Raw genomic sequence first — 18,232 nt, 5'->3', positions numbered from 1 at the left:
TATAAGATCTTCCTGTGCTTTGGCTCCTCTGGGACACTGCACCTGCTCCCTTACGGGACCTGCTTTGTGGATCCCCTCATCTACCCCAATCAGATCCAGGGCCTCGAGGACAAGGTTCCTTTGTCACTTCAGCACCACTTTGCAGATAGGAAATTTGAGATCCAGAGAAGTGTCTTGCCCAAGGACACTGCTAGTCAGTGATGGAGCAGAAGTTCTAATCTAGTCTGCCTGACTCAGAGTGTGAACTTTCTGTGAACAATGCCAGGCTTACTAACCAGGTGCCAGGGAAGAGGGCGGGGCAGCCTTCAAACAGGCTCTCAGAGCTCAGACAGCAATGGCTCCTTAGGCTAAGAACAGGCCAAAGGGTCCCAAGCTTAGATACAATCTCTGTTCCAATGTGGCTTGCTGGCTGCTTTGTGTATATCTCTAATGCCCCCAGGCCTCAGTTGTCTTCACCTGGGAACTAGGAGAATAAACACTGCTATTTGACCCTGCATCTGAGAAGATCCACAGTGGGAGCCTTTGGGCTTGGAAACTACAGCATGTGAAGATAAATGCCAGGTGTAATGAGTAGAAGCAGAATCCTTTGCCCTGGACACGTCACTTCCTGCCTCCCACCCTTGATTTCCTGCTCTGAGCAATAGCATCAATGATGTTAACCTAACGGGGCTGCTGTGAGGTCTGTGCTTGGAGGACTGTGGGCTGAGGTGAGCCATGTCTACTCCTGCCTGTGGCCCAGGTCATAGCCAACTTGGAAAACCTCCCTGGAGATGTCATCTCAGCCCACCCAGCTCAGTCCCACATTCCCACCTCCTCTCTTCCTCCCCCACCCTCAGCAAAGGCCCCTGAGGCTGTCCCTTCAGCTCACATACACCGTGGTCTTCCCCATCTTCAGCCTGCAGAGCTAGGAAAAGACGCTTGGGGTGGGGGTGAGAGACACCACCACACAAACTGACAAGAGGCTGCTGAGATGACACCTTCAGGTCTCAGACCTGGGACTGGAAGCTGCAACACCCTCCCCGCAATTTGGAGATGAGGCTGTTTAGACCCAGAGAAGGGAAGGAATGTGCCCAAGGGCATGCTGCTCCGGTATCCCACCCGGTATCCCACTTGGCTCATATCCGCCCACTCCAGGCCTTCGGGGGACCCCTGGGGCCTCACCTTCCAGAGCCCACAGGTGGTGCTTCACCAGCTTCACCACCTCCTGCCTGTCCTCTGAGAGCACGACCCCGAAGCCGGCCAGCAGGTAGGAGACCTCTGTGGTGATCCCCGCCCTCACCTTCTGGATGGTGGGTACCACGGCCACCAGCAGCAGCAGGGCCACCTGGAAGAACCCCGGAATGAAAGCACCAGGGCCTAGCTATGCTGAACCAGGCACTCCCGCCCCAGGACAAGTGTTTTCTGAGTCGCAGGGGAGACTTAGGGCAGCACACTGGCTGCATGCGTGTTGCCAGCACCCGCCAACACTCTGCTCTGCCCCCAAGAGCAGTGTGTGCTCATCGGTGCCCCTGATCAGCATGTTACAGACGGATCCGATTCTAGCCTAATAGGCCACAGGTACGCTTTCAGGCAGCACAACTGTATACCTGTCTGTCAGTCTGCCAATCATCTATCTGAAATTCAGAATATAAAATTTTCAATTTTTCCAAGTTGGAGAAAGCAAAGTTCCTATAAGTGAGCAGAGGCATTGAATCTGGACAGGTCTGGATTCAGACATGGGCTGCCCTGAGATATTAGCCGTAGGAACTTGGCCAATCAAATCCCTCTCTCTGAGCCTCAATTTCTCCCATCAGTAAAACAGAGAAAAATCATATCTGCCTCCTGAGATTTGGGTTTGTTTGTTTGTTTGTTAGGGGTGGCAGGGATGGTGGTAGGGATGGTAGGGATTTATCAAACACATTTTTCACTAAATCTTCCCAGCTTCCCAGAGAGGAAGGTAATTTCTTCCATTTTTAGCTGAGCTGATGGGTTTAAGGATGTTGAGTAATGTGCACAGGGTCACACAGGCGGTAAATAATGGAGCTCAGATTTTAACCCTTGTGTATGCGACTCCAAAACTCATGCTCTCACTCTGTGTGAGCCCTACTCCTCTGGGTAGGCCAGTGTCCTCAAGACATCAGAAGCAGCTGGACAGGACTGTGGGTCACACTTCTGGAGAGGTGAGCTGGGCCTGAGGCATCCAGGCTTGGGAGTCCAGAGGCAAATGGCACTGCAGAGGCGGGACATACCTGGTAGATGGCTGTCCCCGTCAGGGTGGCTGAAAGCACGAGCTTCAGGGGGAGTCGGAACCCTGCAGTCCCCAAAAAGGGGGGTATGGTGAGCCAAGCACCATCCAGGCCCCAGAGCCTTCATCCCTCCTCAGGGGCCCAGGAAAAGAGCCACCAAGGCCAGGCCAGGGGCTTCCCCTTGTCCCAAGCTGGGGGCTGTTCTTCCTGATGACAGAGAGTTCACAGGTGCTGACCTGCCACTGTAGCTGTTCTGTGCATGGGAGGAGGAGGTCACCTGTCCCTCTTGACCTCAGCACCCCGCTCCCTACCTTGCTGTGGAGTGTAGACGTATTGTCTGATGTAGATCCAGGCCTGAGACAGGAAGCCATGCTTGGAGGCATGGGAGCTGCAGAAGGACCCAGGGGGTGAAGGAGACTCAGGGTGGCCCCTCCCTGAGCCCCAGAATTTGATTCGTTCCCCATTTCTGCCCCACCAGCCTGCCCAGTGCCAGCCCCGCCCAATGGCCCAGAAAATATGCCTAGAACCTCACCTGCTCCTCAGCTTCTTCAGGCAAAGGAGGGTCCTCAGATATTCCTCGGGGTAGCTACTCTGCAGCTCCTGTAGGGACAGAGAGATGAGACTGCCTAGAGCCATCCCCGGGAACCTGGCTCAGGGTGCCACAGTGGGCACCCAGTAGGTACTCCACAAAAACCTCCTGGTTGTAGAGAATTGCGGAGAAGGGCCAACCTGTGGGACAAGGCCCAAGTTCCCCAAGGCTGCCCTCTCCTCCTCCACAAATGCAAGACTCATTGATCTTCTACCTGAAAAGCCTCGATGCTGGGGAGTTCGTCCTGAGGTCTAGCTCCAGCCCTCTCCTGCTCTACTCAGTCACATCTCATCATTGTTTTCCTCTTGGCTCTCTGACCTCTGCTGAGACTGGGGCACAGGGAGCCTGTGTCCCAGAGGCACATCCCCAATCAGGACACAGGATGGGGCCATTCCAGGTCAGATGCCCCAGGCCTTTCCCTCTACTCAAGGGAGATCACAAGGGTGACAGGATTTGTCTAAGCCACATTCCAGACCTTAAACTGACTGCCAAGTGGCAGAGACCCATGGGAACAAGTCCTAGCTCCCATCATTAGGGGAATATAGGCCATTGTCACCTGTTCCCATAGCAACCCAGGGGTCCTGGGCAGGTGCGAGTCAGCTCAAAGCTTAACTGTGTCCTTTGAGGCTTAACTAAGGGCTAAAGAGGATTTTACTTCTCCCCAGATTCTCAAGAGGAAAGGCATGCAGTGGGGTGAGAGGTGAGGCAGAGGAGATGCCTGGAAGAGGGAGAGGGACTCAGCAAGGCAGAGCCACGCCTGGTGCGGTGTGTGCCCTGGGAAGCTGCTCCCCTCTTCTGAGCCAGCTGTACGACTGAGGGGACAGCAGGCTTCCCTGGAGGATCAGGAGGCAGTAGTGAAAAATACTTAGAACTCTGCTGCTGCTACATAAGAGCCAAACCCTGTCAGGTGAGCCCATGGGGACCTAGGGTGGCCCCTGGATAACATGAACCCCCTCCAGCCTCTTCTCTCCTCACCCTCCATCCCTCCTCGGGGTTCAGTCCCAGCTCCTCTCTGGAGCTCCAGGGCCATGGGGCCCGGCTGCCCATCAGACCCTTAAAATCCACACCCCCCCATAACTGTCCAGGGTCCCTGCACTTCTGCTCTCATCCAGCGTTCTGTGTTAGCAACCGGCACCACTGCCTCCCTGCTCTCTGTCCTAGATGCCGCCCTTCAAGTCTTTCCTTCACCCTCCCCCACTGAAGGAAGAGTGACCAGCCCTTTGCCTCTGTGTTCCCAGACTTTCTCAAGGGCCTCTGTGGAGCGATTTCCTCTTCCTTCTCTTTCACCAGGAAAAGTACTTGACCCCACTTCTGCCTGCACCCCCATGCATTTGGATGAGCCCCTGTTGCTGCCTCACTATAGCAACTTTTCACGTTGCTGTAACGTAGGCTACTGGATCCACCTCCCCCACACACTGGATCTCCTGAGGGCTGGGCACAGTCAGGCAGCTCCCAGCCCCAGGCCTGGCACTTGGTGGGTGCTCAGAAGGCGTCTTAGTAAGGTGACCAATCTCCTAAGACTTCTCTTTTGCCAGAAAAATTGGCTGAGTGTTTATTTTCTGTTAAGAACTGCCGGCTGTGGCAAATCAGCATGAACATAACAGACACAACCCATCTCTGCCCCTTTACTCGTGCTCTTTCCTGTGCCTTCAGTGCCTTCTCCTTACTCTCCCCATTCCAGATCCTGCCTGCCCTTCAGCCCCCTGCTCAAGTCTACCTCCTCCAGGAAGCCCTCCTCCCCTTTCTCTAATATTACCAACCGAGTATCGATGCAGAATGTAATTCTTCCCCAAGTGCTCACTGGATTGTGTCAGCCCCTGCAGAGTTCCTAGCAGGGACAAGACTCCTGACCTGTCTCAATTCTCCAGCTGGAGCCCAGGGGTTCAGAACCAGAGCTATGACTTACTGTCTCTGGCCCAGTTCTCCTGTGTTGAGTCCCTGCCGTGCACATAGCTTGGTGCCCCGGGCATCCTGGGAGCCATCCCAGGGCCTGGCCTAGCCTTTGCCTGGGAGGGAGGACTAATCAGTTACTTGGCAACTCAGCAAAGCTTTTCTGAAACATGCTACGTGCTGCGTCCTCCACTAAGCATCACTGCACATCACTCACAACAGACAGGGGGAGCCCAGCCTGGCCCGTTTACCTCGGAGCCCACTCCGGTCCTGCGGCTGAAGCTTCTCACAAACTGCACCGGGTACCAAAGGCTCAGGAATCCAAGACCCAGAAGGAGAGGCATGGAAGCCAGCAGGGAGTAGTACTTGTAGATCTGGACAGACAGACAGACACCAGAAACACCTACCTTCTGCCTTTCTCCCCCAGTCAAAGGCCAGGATCCATTTCCCTTCCCACCTGACCCAGGACACTAAGGGTGGTCTGGGTGCCATAGGAAGGCTCTGGTTCTATGGCCACCCACCTACCCCCAACTAGAGCCTCTCAGGACAGCCATGCCCACTTCCCTTCTCAGGCCCTGCAAAGATGCCTGCCCCTCCCCCAGGCCCTAGACTCCCATGGCCCTTAGAGTAGCCAAAAAGAGGAGGTTATATAACCCCCTCTTCCCCACCCAGGGAGCTGCAACGAGCTCCGAAACAGAGACAAACTCTTCCTGGGCTCCTATGTTCCTGGCACCTTGGGCGCAGGCCCCTGACAATCAGACAAAGGCCTAACGCTGTCCATGCCCGGTTTGTAACTGGCCATCGTGGAAGTGCGGGCCCTGCCTCTGGTGTGGAGGCCTTTGTCCCTGAACTCCCAGGGCTGGGCCCCTCACACATTCATCCATTTATTTATCATCCACTACCTTTTTATTGAGAGCTCAGCATGTGCCAGGTCCTGGGTGGTAAAGAGAGACTAATCAAGTCCCTGCTCTCGGAGAAACCAGCTAATCTTCACTTCTACCTGAGGGTCCCGTGACATCAACTCCCTTTACAGGAGAGAAACTGAGTCTCAGGAAGGCAACGTGGTTTCCTCAAAGCACTTAGCACCCCATGGCATCGTTTTTGTGCATTTGTTTGTCTGTTTAGTACGTCTCCTCTTCTGAAATGGCAGCTCTTGTGATGCCGGGGACCTCGTCTGCGCTGTTCACAGCCATATCCCAGTGCTTGGGAATGTCCCTGGTATAGACTATGTGCTTCAAATATGTGTGATGAATAAATGAATGGATGAGTGAGTGAATGAATGAAGCCGGATTCAAATTTGGGTTGCCTGAATTCAAAGCCTACAGCTCCACCCTTTGGGCTCTAGACTGAGCAGCTTCACACCCCTAGCCAGCAACCAGTAAAACAGATACAGTTTGGGATTCTCTTCTCAGCCCTGTGAGACCATCTCCCTCCCCAGGGCTTGCCCTCCTCCATCTGTCTTCACTCCCACTCCAGCCTGGCCAACAGAGGGCTAGGGGGTCAACGATGGGGAGGATTTTAGGCTTTCTTTTCCTCCTCTTCTGCCCCTGCCCCCTCCCTACTGGCTTCAGACTGGCAGCGCCTGAGGGCTGGCCCAGTTTCTTGGCCCCAGAATGGCACGTGTGTAAAGGCCTGGAATCCTGTACATAGTAGAAGGCTGCAGGAAAGCCCAGCATACAGAGCTGAAAGGAGCCACGCTGAGGTAGGCAGCTCCTCCATGCCCTCTGTTCCAGGCCATCACGAATCAGTGGTTACCTTGGGTGCCTGGGGACACTCTGCCCTCTGCCAGACCTGGACGCCCAAGTGAGCCCAGGACAGCACGCTGCCAAGCAGGTGTGAGGCTTCATGCCTGACTGTGGCACAGGCGGCCAAGGAGTAGTAGAAGGCAGGGTAATAGAGCAGGGCCAGCATCTTCCAGGGCCCTGGAAGGCAAGATGGGAAGAGAGAAAATAATGGAGGGGCAGGTGTGGGCTGCTGAGTCTAGCTCACCCAGGCCTTGCTCATGTCTCCATCTTCCAAGCCTCTCAGTTAATTCAGTGAGCAAGAGTCCTGTGCTCAAATCCAGGCTCTGACTAATGTCAGCTCTGTGATCTTGGGCCAGTTACCTCCTGGAGCCTCAGTTTTCCCATCTGTAACATGGAAATAATAGTACTAGATTAGCAAGGGCAAAATGAGGAGTTCTGTGTACAGTGCTCAGCATGGTGCCTAAGTTTGTACCGAAGACACAAGCTACTACTTTATTACTGCATCCTTCTGTGACCCCCAGCATCCTTCACTATACTGTGGGGCTTAGTATCCACACTGTGTGGAGTCCCTGTGAAGATCAATGATCTAAGGAGGTCATGTCACAGGACAGTGGCCCCTGTCAGTGGCAGCTGTCCTTGTTACCATCACCTCCTTGAGCCAATCTCAATTCTGCAGGGCCCCCCTTTGTGGCCCTCCTCAGCCTCCTTCATTCTGCCTGGGGGACTCAGCCCGAGCCCACGAGCAAGGGAGTTCCCTCCCTCCTTGGGTAGAATTCACACAAGAATAAAGGAAGCAAAGAGGGGGCATTGACCCAATGGCTGGGACCAACAAAAGGAAGATTCAGGCATTGTGGAGGGGCAGTGGGAAGAGTAAGGGGACAGCGTCTTCTTGGCAGTGACTCGTGAATGGAATGGGAATCAACCTGGTGCACTACAGAAGAGCCCTCCCCCAGTGGTCCAGATTCCATTCCCACCCCCATCCCATCAATCCAGGCTCAGGCCTCAGCTGCTGTGTACCTTGGCTGGATGGTGAGGTCAGGGTCGGGAAGGGCAGCGGGGCCTCAGCCAGGAGCAGCAGACACAGGGAGCTGAAGAGGACCATGAAGATAGCAGCAGGCACGGTCCAGGGCCCATCCACAGTCCAGAAATCCACGGGGCTGGTGCAGGGGCAGGGACAGGGCAGGAGGGAGGTGCTCAGGCCCAGTGCACCACTACCTGGTGCCATGTTCCATGAACTGGGAAAGCAGAGTCAGGCCCACTTTCCAGACGGGGACACAGAGGCCCTTTATCCACTCACTCCATAGGTATTTGTTGAATGCTTCCTTTGTACTAAGCTCTAAGGGCTCTGTGGCAGAGTGACTTGGAAACATCCTCTCCCCTGCCCCCATCTCACACGTACACACACACACACACATACACCCACACACACAGCACCAAGCCTGAGTACAGCTCCCTCCACCCATCCTGGATGCTCCAGGAAACAGCTGCCTCCACACTAATTGGTCTGTCTGGGCTGGCAGATCTTCAGAGAGCTCACAGAGTCACAACATCCTTGCATAACGGTCAACGCCCCAGGGCAGAGGGCAGACAGAGGGCACAGCTGTCCCAGGCATTACCTCTCCGGGCTCAGGGCGGGCGCAAAGAACCCCTGCTTCTGGGGCCCAGCTTACCCTCATGCCTTGACAGCTCCATCCTGTTTCACCCTCCCCCAAGCCCTCCCCCAGGCAGGGCGTAACCCCCAGCTCCCCAGAAACCATCATGCAGAACCCACCTTGTTGTGGAGCCTTGGCCTGGGATGTAAGGCCCCCTGTACTGGGGCCCCACCCACCACCTCCCTCAACCCTTTGGTTTTTCCCACACAAACCCGACCAGTCCCGTCTCCTCAGGGTCAACCCTGTCCCCAGCTCTGGGGTTGCAAGGCTGAAGAGTCAGGGAGAGGGTTTCTACCAGAAACCTGCCTTTAGCACCAGGGGCCCAAGGAAGCCCTCAGGGGCTGCCTGACCAAGTGCGCCCTGGAGCCAGGCCCCGGTGGGCTCGTGGCTCTTTGGAGTTTGGAACAAAAGCAGGTGAACTGGGGTGGGTTCCTCTCCCTCCCTCTTGGGGTCCTGACTAAACCTGGAGGTCTGGGTAGAGGTGGAGCAAACCTCAGGCTGAGAAAAGAGAGGGTATCCTGAGGCCAGAGCTGGCTTCCAGGATGTAACAAATCACCACCGCCCCTTGAGGGGCCCCCTGAGTGGCGGTGTCCAGGTCACACAGCACCAACCTGGGCAGCCCGGGCCTGCCGTGCCCACAGTGGGGCCACAGCTGGCAGCGCCTCACCAGCACGGCCAGGAGCAGCAACACAACAATCTGCAGGGAGAGCACAGTGGAGAACTTGGGGTGCCCAGGCCTTCCCTGACGGGTTGACCTCAGCCCCCGGGAGCCGCCCTGTTCCCCAGGGCACACTCATGTGGTATCTTAGGAACTGTGAGAACCCCCCTCCCACACTGCGGGCTCCCAGGCGCTCCCTTCACCAACCCCAGCAGGTTCCCACCCCAGCGGGGAACACAGGTCACCCTGCCCAGGCTGGCAGCAGGTCGCAAGCCCGTTTGGACTTAGGTTAGACTCACCGACAGCACAGCCAAGAAAGTGTGGAGGAGGCCAGGCGGCACACTGAGGTGGCAGGAGGGCACTACCCTGCAGATTGAGTGGAGGCTGGGTCACACCTGGGTAGGGACCCCCAGGTATGCCACCAGTCTGGGGTTCCAGGCTGTCCACACTGGGGCTCCCCTCCCTCAATCCTTTGATCTCTTACACAAGCCTGCCCAGTTCCTCATTCTTGGGGTCATTCGGGGGCTCTCGTGCTTCTACAGTGTGCCAGCCCCATGCCCCGCTCTGAGGTTCCAGGGCCAAAGGACAGGGGCCTCTCAGGGAAAGACCTGGGAGGAACAGGGGCCAGCTGGGCTACACCTCTTCTCTCCCACCCAGATCCTTCCTATCTTTCAGGGCCCACTTCATCCCTCCCTCCTTCAGGAAGCCTCCCTGATTGCCCCAGGCCTCACAGAACTCTTCTCAGAACTGTGGCTGAGCACACCACCCCAGTCCAACAACCACGTGTTTGGCCCTACGATTTGCCCTCCCTCCACCGGTATCTGAGTTCAGTCTGCGTCTGACTGGAATGATGTTCTTTGGTCTTTCAGGACTTATGTCTCTTCTCGTTCCCCTTTCATTAAGGGCTCCCATGTGCAGCTGGGCGGGTTGCACACTGCACCAGAATGCCCAGCAAAGCAATGAGTGTGGTCTGAAATCCAGGCTACACTGCTCGTCAAGCCCTGCACCTACTGAGCTACATGCATGTACACGGGGGTCCCTTTCTCTAATTACGATAAAGGGTCCCTGTAGCCTGGTAGAGGACTGGCTCCCACCACGGCTGAGCAGAGATAGGCTCATGGTGGACATAAAGAGACCAACGGGCACAATAAAGGCTTCCACTTCCACAGCTGGGTCATGGACGAGAAAGGGGGAGGAGCCCTAAGCTCCAAACTGGACCTGGACTTGGGAGAGCAGACTTCTGAGCCTGCCCAGCTGGAGCCTGGGAGGACACCCGTGTGGGCAAGGCCAGCAAGGTGCTGCAGCTGAGCCCTCCCTGCCCAGGAGGCTCACCTAACCACCTGGGCACACTCCTGCTGAGCGACAAAATAAGGTTTCCAAGACCTCATCGGCAAGGTAAGCTCAGAGCCCTATGACTCCTTTGGAACAGCCTGGTCTCCCCTTGCTTCCTCTCAGGAAATCCCAGAGAGTGAAAAGCGGGAAAGAACCTGGTCACTGAGCTTGTCCTTGGGGGTGAAGGGACAGAATACGTCTGTTTTGTGCAACTTCTTGGCCAGGGCAGAGCTGGCCTCTTCCCAAAGCAGAATTGTACTCATGGGGAAGGCAGGTGCCATGTCGGGGACCATGTTCCCACTGTCAGAGCTCAGGCCTTACACTCCCTACTTATGACACTGAGGCTCCTTACTCCAGCACATGGGGCAGGGGTTGGGTGAGGCAGGACCCGTCTCAGCCCCAAGAGCTCAGAGCCACCTTTCTAGGCCCTCTCAGCGTGCATCTCCTCACCTGACTAGGTCCTGCTCAAACATGTCCTCTAGGCCAGCCACGGCAGGAGCTCGCAACTGTCCCTGCAGTGCCTGGCCAATGTTCCCATTCACCCCCAAGGATACTCTCCAGGCTCTATCTGGGGGAACCTCTGTACCAGCCCTTTCTGTACCAGCTGACCCCCCATCTACCTCTTAGCTCAGTTTGGCTGAGGCTCACAGACCCTCACGTGACTGAGGTCTGAGCAACAGAGCCCATGTTTTGTGCTGTGGGACAAACAGAATGGCACAGACACAGGGGACACTGCCTCAGCGGGTGGGAGCCTGGTCCTGGAAGAGGCGCCAGCAGGTACTAGAGGGCGCACAGGAGGGAGGGAACCTTGGGGCAAGGCATCAGAGGCAGTGGGATACGCTTTTAGTTTGAAAGGTTCTTAGCATGTCTTTAGGCAAAGAGGGGAAAGGAAGCTCTGTGGAGAGGGAAGAGCAGAGAATCGGAGTGACAGGCAGGAGGTCATGTGACTGGGGCTGCCCATTGGAGTGACAGGCAGTAGGTCATGTGACTGGGGCTGCCCGGAAGGGAAGCTGAGAGCAGCTGACACAGGCATGGGAAGCACTAGGGAGCCACTGAGGGTGTGTGAGCAGAACATCATTCAGGATGTTAGGAGATTTCTGTTGCCAGACTTGCATATAAATAACAGCAGTAACCAGTACTTACTAAGCATTGACTAAATGCCACCCGCTGTTTGTTCCATGGATAACTCGGTTGTTACCTAGGAGGTGTGCACTATTAGTGTCCCCCTTGTGTAGACAAGAAGGGTAAGTCTCAGAGAGGCTAAGTGTCTTGCCCAAATCACACAGCTAGTGAGGCGGCAGTCAGGACTTGAACGGAGGTCGTCTGGATTCAGCTCCCGCACCTGACTGGGAGGTGAGCTGTTAAGTTGAACCATATGAAATTGCCATTTCTGTGCATCAAAAACAGTCAAATATCAACATTTTCAAATGGTTCAGCATGTGCAGTCTCTGAGGAGTGGAAATGTCAGGCCGCGTTTCAAAGGCGCGAGTATTTGGGAGGAAGAATGTACACGCCTTGATGTGGTGGAGCAGAGGGACTGCAGGGTTCGGGGCCTTATTTCAAGACAAGGAGTGAGCACCAGAGTTCGGCGCAGCCCTGTTGGTCTTGGACACCGAGGCCAGACTGCAGGGTGGTGAGGACACTGAAACGGAAAGAACCAGGCAACTCTTTCTAGAATTCAACTCTGAGCAGCAGCCTGTGCAGGGCCCCATCCGGGGGCGGGCAGGACACACTTCTGCGGGTGAGAGGGAAAGCCCGGCTGTCTGGGGCGGAGGCCTGGGCGTGAGGCCCCAGGAGACCTTCAGCCCTGCTCCCTGATTTCCCCCACCCACGACAGGAGGGCCTGCAGGTGACCTGGCGTGGGCCTCCTGTGGGGCACCCACGAGGAGAGTCTCTGATTCCGCCTACCAGGCAGCCCTTTGAAGACATGGGGAGGTGCGTGACATCCTGGACAGCTGCCATAGGTATGCGTGCATCCCCTGTTAAGTGTGGCCAGAGGGACCTCTGGGGGTGGAAAGGGCCAGCTCGGCCTACACGGATCAACCCCTTGCTGACAGCAGACCCCAGATGACATGTCCCATCCCCATCGGACTTGCCCTACAACCTCTTCAGCCAGGGCCTGGCACCACAGGGGCACACGGATAAGTGTCGCCAGGAGACCGAGTCTGTCCCAGCCACTGTCACCAGTGCCTACCAACCCCAACTCCCAAGCCTGCGGGGGCCCACTGAGGCACAGAGGAAGGCCACTGTCAGAGCTCCTCAGAGCTTTGGTGTCCCATCTCCCTGGGTGTCTGACTCAGACAGGGCGAGGTGAGCCCAAGTTCACCCCCGGGAATGTCCCTAGGCTCCCCTGCTTCCTGCTCCCACCCTTGAGGGGGTGGTGGGGAGGAGGCAGGCGGCTCGACTTGGTTTGGCTAAGTAAGGAGAGTCAAACAAACCTCTTTATTCTTCCCTGCAGTGGAAAAAGGGAGCTGTAAATTCTAGATTCCACCCACCTTACAAGCAGTACTCCCCACTGCCCAGTTCTTGCCACATACCCAGCTTTATCCTAGGGCCATACCCCAGCCACAGAGCCGGCTGAAAGCTCCTGGCCCGGGCCAGTGACCAGCTCCTGAGTCACCTAAAGGGCACAGCTGCAGATCAGGGCCTTTGCCCAGGTCAGGGTCTGTGTCCTCCTGGGGCTCCTGGGCCCCTCCCCCTCCTGCTGTTCCTCCCACTCCATATATTTGCAGCAGGGTCAGCCAGAGAAGGAGAGGAGGGCACACCCTTGCCAACAGCATGGCTGCTTTCCCTGCAGTCAGAGCCCGGAGCTCTGCAAACAGCTCCTTCCCCCAGGCTGAGGTGAGGCCTCCGGCCTAAGTCTGACCAGGGCGCAACCCCAGCCCCAGCCCCAGCCCCAGGTATATGAGCATTTCTCCTTCTCCAGTTTCTTGTTGATGGAGAACAGATGTGCAGACATCTGGCTCCGCAACCCCCGGCCCCACCTTTCCACTTCCCCCAACCCTCTGACAGAGTAGGAGGTGGGGGATGGGGCCGGGGCTGGAACAAGGAGGGGACAACTGGGCTCTGGGGCTCTCACTGGTGAGGTGTCCTTGGCAGCGTGTGAGGACACAGCGAGGCCCAGCTCCCTCGCCAGGATGCCCAGACTAAACAGTGACAGAAGTGGCCCAGGCAAAGGCAGCTAGGACTCCCGGGGCACACCATGCTGTGCTCAGGCAAACTCCCTCCCTCCCCCAGTGGCCCCAGCAGTCCTGCTGGGAGGAACAGGACCTCCTCATCTTCACAGAGATTCTGAGGCCAGCCAAAGAAAACAGGGCGGCCTCTTTCCTCCAGAACTCCTCACCAGGATTTCTTCCTTGGCTCTCGGCCTCCCCCGGCCCCCAGCCTGCCCAGAAAGTCTGATGCTGAGAACACCACACCCCAGACCGGCACCACAGGGCGCAGTAACTCCTTGAAGGCAGGCCCGGCTTCCCTCAACCACTCACCCGGCGCTCTCCAGCCTGGCTGCAGGCCAGAGTCACCCATTTTAAGGATGGGGCCCGAAACCTATTTTAGACATGTCACACAGGTGCTTTTTAGGTGACTTGTGTGGCCCAGGGCCCCACCTCAAGTATCTTAACACCCGGGCAAGGGCTGTTCTCATGTGAGCGATGAGGAGACTGGAGCCCAGAGAGTCTTGTGACTTGCTGAGGGCCACACAGCAAAGAGTGGCAGAGCCCGTCTTGGCAGCTGTTGCCTGGTTCTTCCAGGTCCCCGCATCAGTAATCCCAGCCACACCTCAGCCTGCTGGCTGCAGAGCCAGGCCCTCCACTTACCCTTCAGGCTGGAGCTCCTGGCCACTCTGGGGCTCATCGATGTACCAGCTGTCGTAGGAATAGTCCTCTGTGGTCCCAGAGGACTGGTTCCCTGCAGCTCCGGACATTCTCTATTCTTCTCCTCTGACCTCCAGACAAGAGGAAAAGAGTCACTACAGATGTGAAAAGAGGCTTAGGGGGGGAAAAAAAAAAGAAAGAAAGAAAAAGAAACTCAAACAAAAAAAAATGTTTCTCTTTAATCTTAAAGGTTACTGTCTTGCCTCTAGCTCTCTGATAAAAGCCCGTCTGGGAGTGAGGGCCCGGGTGGCTGGCACAGGAGGAGGGGAAGGGCTTCTCCTGTCCCTTCTTGTCCCCTCCTGCCTAGTCTTGCCCAGTGCTGCAGGAGGTAGCTATCCCCTTGAGAGTGGTGCTCCCTTGGGGTCCTTGGGCTCTCGTCTCTTTGTGTGACTGACCAGCAACAGGTCTTTGCTCAAAGGACCATTTTCAAAGCAGGTCTGTCCAATCCGAGCTGCCCACAGAGACGCCCCCCTTCCTTCCCCTCCCCAAACCCACTGAGAAGACCCACAGACACAGGCTCAAGGAAGGGCCAGGGAGGAAGGAGCTGCAGAGATGAAAGGGTGGGCGGGCTATGGGGAGGGCCCAGCATGTCTGCTGGACCCTCCCAGCTGGACTCCTGGTCCCTCCTGCTCTTGGGGGTCCAGCCCAACCCCCCCTTTTGTTCAGGCTCTCTCGGGACCACCCCTTTGGGCCTGAGCAGTGGGAACCCACCGTGGTCTGACAAAAACTCCTCCCAGGGGAGGAGGCCCCATCCCCACTGGCTCCCAGCCCTGGGGGGGTGTGGCCAGGAGGGACCCGCACCTGACTTCCAACACAAGTACCTGCCTTCAGCGCCTGCCCCAAGTTCCCACATCTTTGCTCACCACATCTGCTGTGCCCATGCTCACACAAATCCGGCCTGGCAATCTGGCACGTTAGCAATCCCAGGGGCTGGCAGGACAGAGACAGGGAGGGGGCCTGTCCATTCCTTCTCCCCAGTTTCCATGAGGCAGGAGGCAACATGTGTCTTACTGGTAAAGCTTTTTTGTTTTTCCAACTTGATTTCACAAGGAGATAACTCATCCCCACAAGGCAAAAATTAGTCCTTTAAACACGAACCAGACCCACGGATAGGAAAGAACCCTGCCTGCTTCCTGCTCCTTCCAGGGTGTCGGGTGAGGGTAAGGAAAACAGGGCCCAGATGGGGGCTGGGAGTACCTCTCCATTCTGCCTCCCCTGAGAAGTGCCCCCCACCCTGGCCTGCTCCCTTCCCCTTCCTAGTTCAAGCAGGGGTTGGGGTGAGGGGCGAGATGCCGAGAAAGGCAGAGAGCAGTTCTCAGGCCCCGACCCCTCAGTGGGGGTCAGGACCTCTGAACCTTTAAGGGCCCTTCCAGTACCCCACTGGGGCCTGGGCCCTGGCCCTGCCCAGCTTAGGCATTTGTTCAACAAGCCTTTTTAAAAAAGACATTCATCCATTTAGTCTTAATATAAACTTGTTGAACACCTACTAAGTGCCAGCACTGTTCTGGACCCTGGGGTGTGAGCTTGACAGTTCAGGAAACATAGATGAGCAGGTAAATGACCTCCAGTGTTTTCGGGTCCTAAAGGAAGGGCAGATGGCCCTGACATGTCCTGTGGGAAACGAAATTTGGTCTGAGAAGGGGGAGGGGCTCCTGAAGAAAGTAACCTTGGAGTGAAGATTTGAGGACTGGGAAGTAAGCTGAGCAGAAGGGGGGGGCGCAGGGAAGCATATTCCCATTAGAGGGAACGGCACAAGTGAAGGCTCAGAGGGGACAGGGCTTGAACTCCGAAAGGCTCCCCCTCCAAATTCAGCCGGCAGACCCACGAGGCCCCCCAGCGAGTGGGCCTGAGTGCTCTGTTGCCTTTGGTTCCTCCCCCTCCTTCCTAAATGGCCCCCTTTCCAGGAAGATGGCTCTGCCCAGCCTCTCTAAGCCACAGAGATGTCAGCATCTGCGGACTCAGAGCCAAACCTGGACTTTATTTGATGCACTGTGGGAGTCCACACTGCCCATCTGATCCCAGGGGTTTGGGGTGAATCCTGTCTCCCAGTCCTGCTATGAGCTCCCGAGAGCACAGCTCTGCCTCTCCTCCTCCTCCCTTGTTCTCCTGATGCAGTGTTCAGGTCGCAGGGGCTTTGTGACTGAGCTCCGCAGAGCCATGCCCTTTCTGGCAACCATTGCTCCTCATGGGCCTGCCCCTCTCGGGCTGTAGCTGCTCCCTGGTTCCCCAGCTGGGCTTTCCAGAGCCTGACACCCCCCCCTCTGCTCATTTGGCAGTATTTTATTTTATTTTTGCCTTGAGAAATGGATTACCTTCAAACACCTGAAATAATTTTATTCATGTGTGGTATTATATTCATCCCTATTATGAATTTCCCTTATTTTATTTTATTTATTTTTATTAAATTTACTGGAGTGACATGTGTTAATAAGATCATATGGGTTCCAAGTGAACATTTCCATGATACATGCATGATGTGTATTTTGCATTGTGTGCCCACCTCCCAAAGTCAAATCATCTTCTTCCATCACCATGTATTTGGCCCCCTTTAGTCTTACTACCCCCACCCCCATTTGATTTTAAATCCTCCTCGTGATACCGCCCACAAGGAAAGTCCAGTCCGTGATAGGGAGCTCACTTCCCCAGTGAGGCAGAGAGGTGCATGATGGGACAGCTCTGTGGGTCAGAACAGCTCCTTCCCTGGAGGGAGCCTGGATCTGCGCCCCAGCCTAGTTCTCCCTTCCTCCCTTCCTTCCTTCCTTCCTTCCTTCCTTCCTTCCTTCCTTCCTTCCTTCCTTCCTTCCTTCCTCTCTCTTTCACTCAGCAAATGCAGATTGTATGCCGACTAAGTGCCTCCCAAGGTTCTGCACGCTAGAGTACAGCAGCAAGCAAGGCAGGTCAGGTCCTGCACCTCAGGGGACCTGCCATGCATCGGGGGTGTGGAGAGATAAAATGTGTCAGTGCTGAGGGAAAATAAGGTAGAATAAGAGAATAGAGACAGACAGACAGACGGGAATTGACTGTTTTAGGCAGGACAGTCAGGAAAGACCTTGCTAAGGAGATATTTGAGCAGAGACAGGAAGGAAGGAAGGAAGGAAGGAAGGAAGGAAGGAAGGAAGGAAGGAAGGAAGGAAGGAAGGAAGGAAGGAAGGGAGGGAGGGGGGGGGAGGGAGGAGGGAGGGAGGGAGGGAGGAGGGAGGAAGAGGGGGGAGGGAGGGAGGGAGGAAGGAGGAAGGAGGGGGAGGGAGGGAGGGGGAGGGAGGGAGGGAGGGAGGGAGGGAGGGAGGAAGGGGAGGGGAGGGAGGGAGGGAGGGAGGAGGAAGGAAGGAAGAAGGGAGGGAGGGAGGGGGGGGGGAGGGAGGGGGGAGGGAGGGAGGGAGGGAGGAGGGAAGGAGGGAGGGAGGAAGGTGTGCAGTTGGGCACTGAGGAAGGTCATTCATCAGCCTCAGGGGCCCCAGCCAAGCCCAGGTACAGGCCCTTCCCCACAGCACCGCTCCCTAAACTAAACCCTGCTGTGCCCCAAACGGAATCCCACTGGCACCACCACTACCCCTTGCTGTGTATGGCCCAGTGCCCAGGGTATCCCCTGCATCTTCAGTGGGGCCATGCAGAGGTCACCTTCAGAGGTGAGGAAATGGGCGCCTCATCCGCTTTCCAATTTCCTCACCTCAGATCTGCCCTGAGAACAGGAGGAAGCAGACCCAGGAGGTTAGAGCAGGGTTTCTATTTGTCAGTGAGAAATGCCCCACCTGGGTTTCCGGTCTGGCCCTGGGACCCTGAATGGGTTCCCTTCACCATTCCGGCCTTCAGCCTGCTTCTGTCCTGAGAGGGCCGGGTCGTCTAGTCTAGCCATTCTTTGATTGTGGGCTTTCCTCTCCCCCAAGGCACCAGCTCCTTACCAGAAATGATTTTATGACCCAAGAATGTGGAGCCAGCAGCACACTAGTCACTGGTTGTAGCAACAGGTCAAAGAGAGCAGCTGTGACTGCCCAGGCACACCCCTGCCCCGGCCTCCAGCTCCCCCATCCATTCTGCTGGGAGCAGGGAGGCAGGCTTGTCAAAGATCCATGGATACTGGGTGGGCATATGGCTCAAGCTAGGAGGGTGGGCCTACTTCTTGAACCCAAGGTACCTTCTCAGCTTGGAGCTAGAATAGCTTGCAGCTTGCATCTGCAAAATGGGAGAGTTAGCTCTGAGGTGTTCAGGACTGCAAACTGGCAAGGAAAAATAATAAGAGAAAGACAGTAATGAGGTGCTCCTAAAGAATTT

At 56.2% G+C, this 18,232-nt stretch overlaps 1 protein-coding gene across 13 annotated transcripts in view; it reads right to left on the bottom strand.

Moving 5' to 3' along the window:
- STRA6 (signaling receptor and transporter of retinol STRA6) overlaps positions 1 to 18,232 on the bottom strand; it is a 40,211-nt gene that overhangs the window by 7,238 nt on the left and 14,741 nt on the right. For 6 of the 13 annotated variants that reach the window (XM_037134546.2, XM_037134539.2, XM_037134543.2 and 3 more), the window contains exons 2-12: positions 13,907 to 14,034; positions 9,059 to 9,125; positions 8,713 to 8,798; positions 7,467 to 7,606; positions 6,810 to 6,833; positions 6,460 to 6,626; positions 4,956 to 5,078; positions 2,758 to 2,825; positions 2,537 to 2,613; positions 2,229 to 2,290; positions 1,162 to 1,324 (exon numbers count right to left, since the gene is read on the bottom strand). In XM_037134546.2, coding sequence (XP_036990441.2) covers positions 1,162 to 1,324; positions 2,229 to 2,290; positions 2,537 to 2,613; positions 2,758 to 2,825; positions 4,956 to 5,078; positions 6,460 to 6,626; positions 6,810 to 6,833; positions 7,467 to 7,606; positions 8,713 to 8,798; positions 9,059 to 9,125; positions 13,907 to 14,013 — 1,084 coding nt within the window. In that variant the 5' untranslated portion in view covers positions 14,014 to 14,034. Of the gene's footprint in view, positions 1 to 1,161; positions 1,325 to 2,228; positions 2,291 to 2,536; positions 2,614 to 2,757; positions 2,826 to 4,955; positions 5,079 to 6,459; positions 6,627 to 6,809; positions 6,834 to 7,466; positions 7,607 to 8,712; positions 8,799 to 9,058; positions 9,126 to 13,906; positions 14,078 to 14,826; positions 14,894 to 15,450; positions 15,557 to 18,232 lie in introns of those variants that run through there. The other 7 variants (XM_037134538.2, XM_037134540.2, XM_053656860.1 and 4 more) reach the window with 6 other exon arrangements.

Source organism: Artibeus jamaicensis, unplaced genomic scaffold (assembly GCF_021234435.1).
Source record: "Artibeus jamaicensis isolate MK-2021 breed Jamaican fruit bat unplaced genomic scaffold, CSHL_Jam_final scaffold_286, whole genome shotgun sequence".
Lineage (NCBI taxonomy): Eukaryota > Metazoa > Chordata > Mammalia > Chiroptera > Phyllostomidae > Artibeus > Artibeus jamaicensis.
The sequence above is the reverse complement of the archived record's forward strand: the minus strand, read 5'-3'. Positions and strand labels throughout refer to the sequence as shown.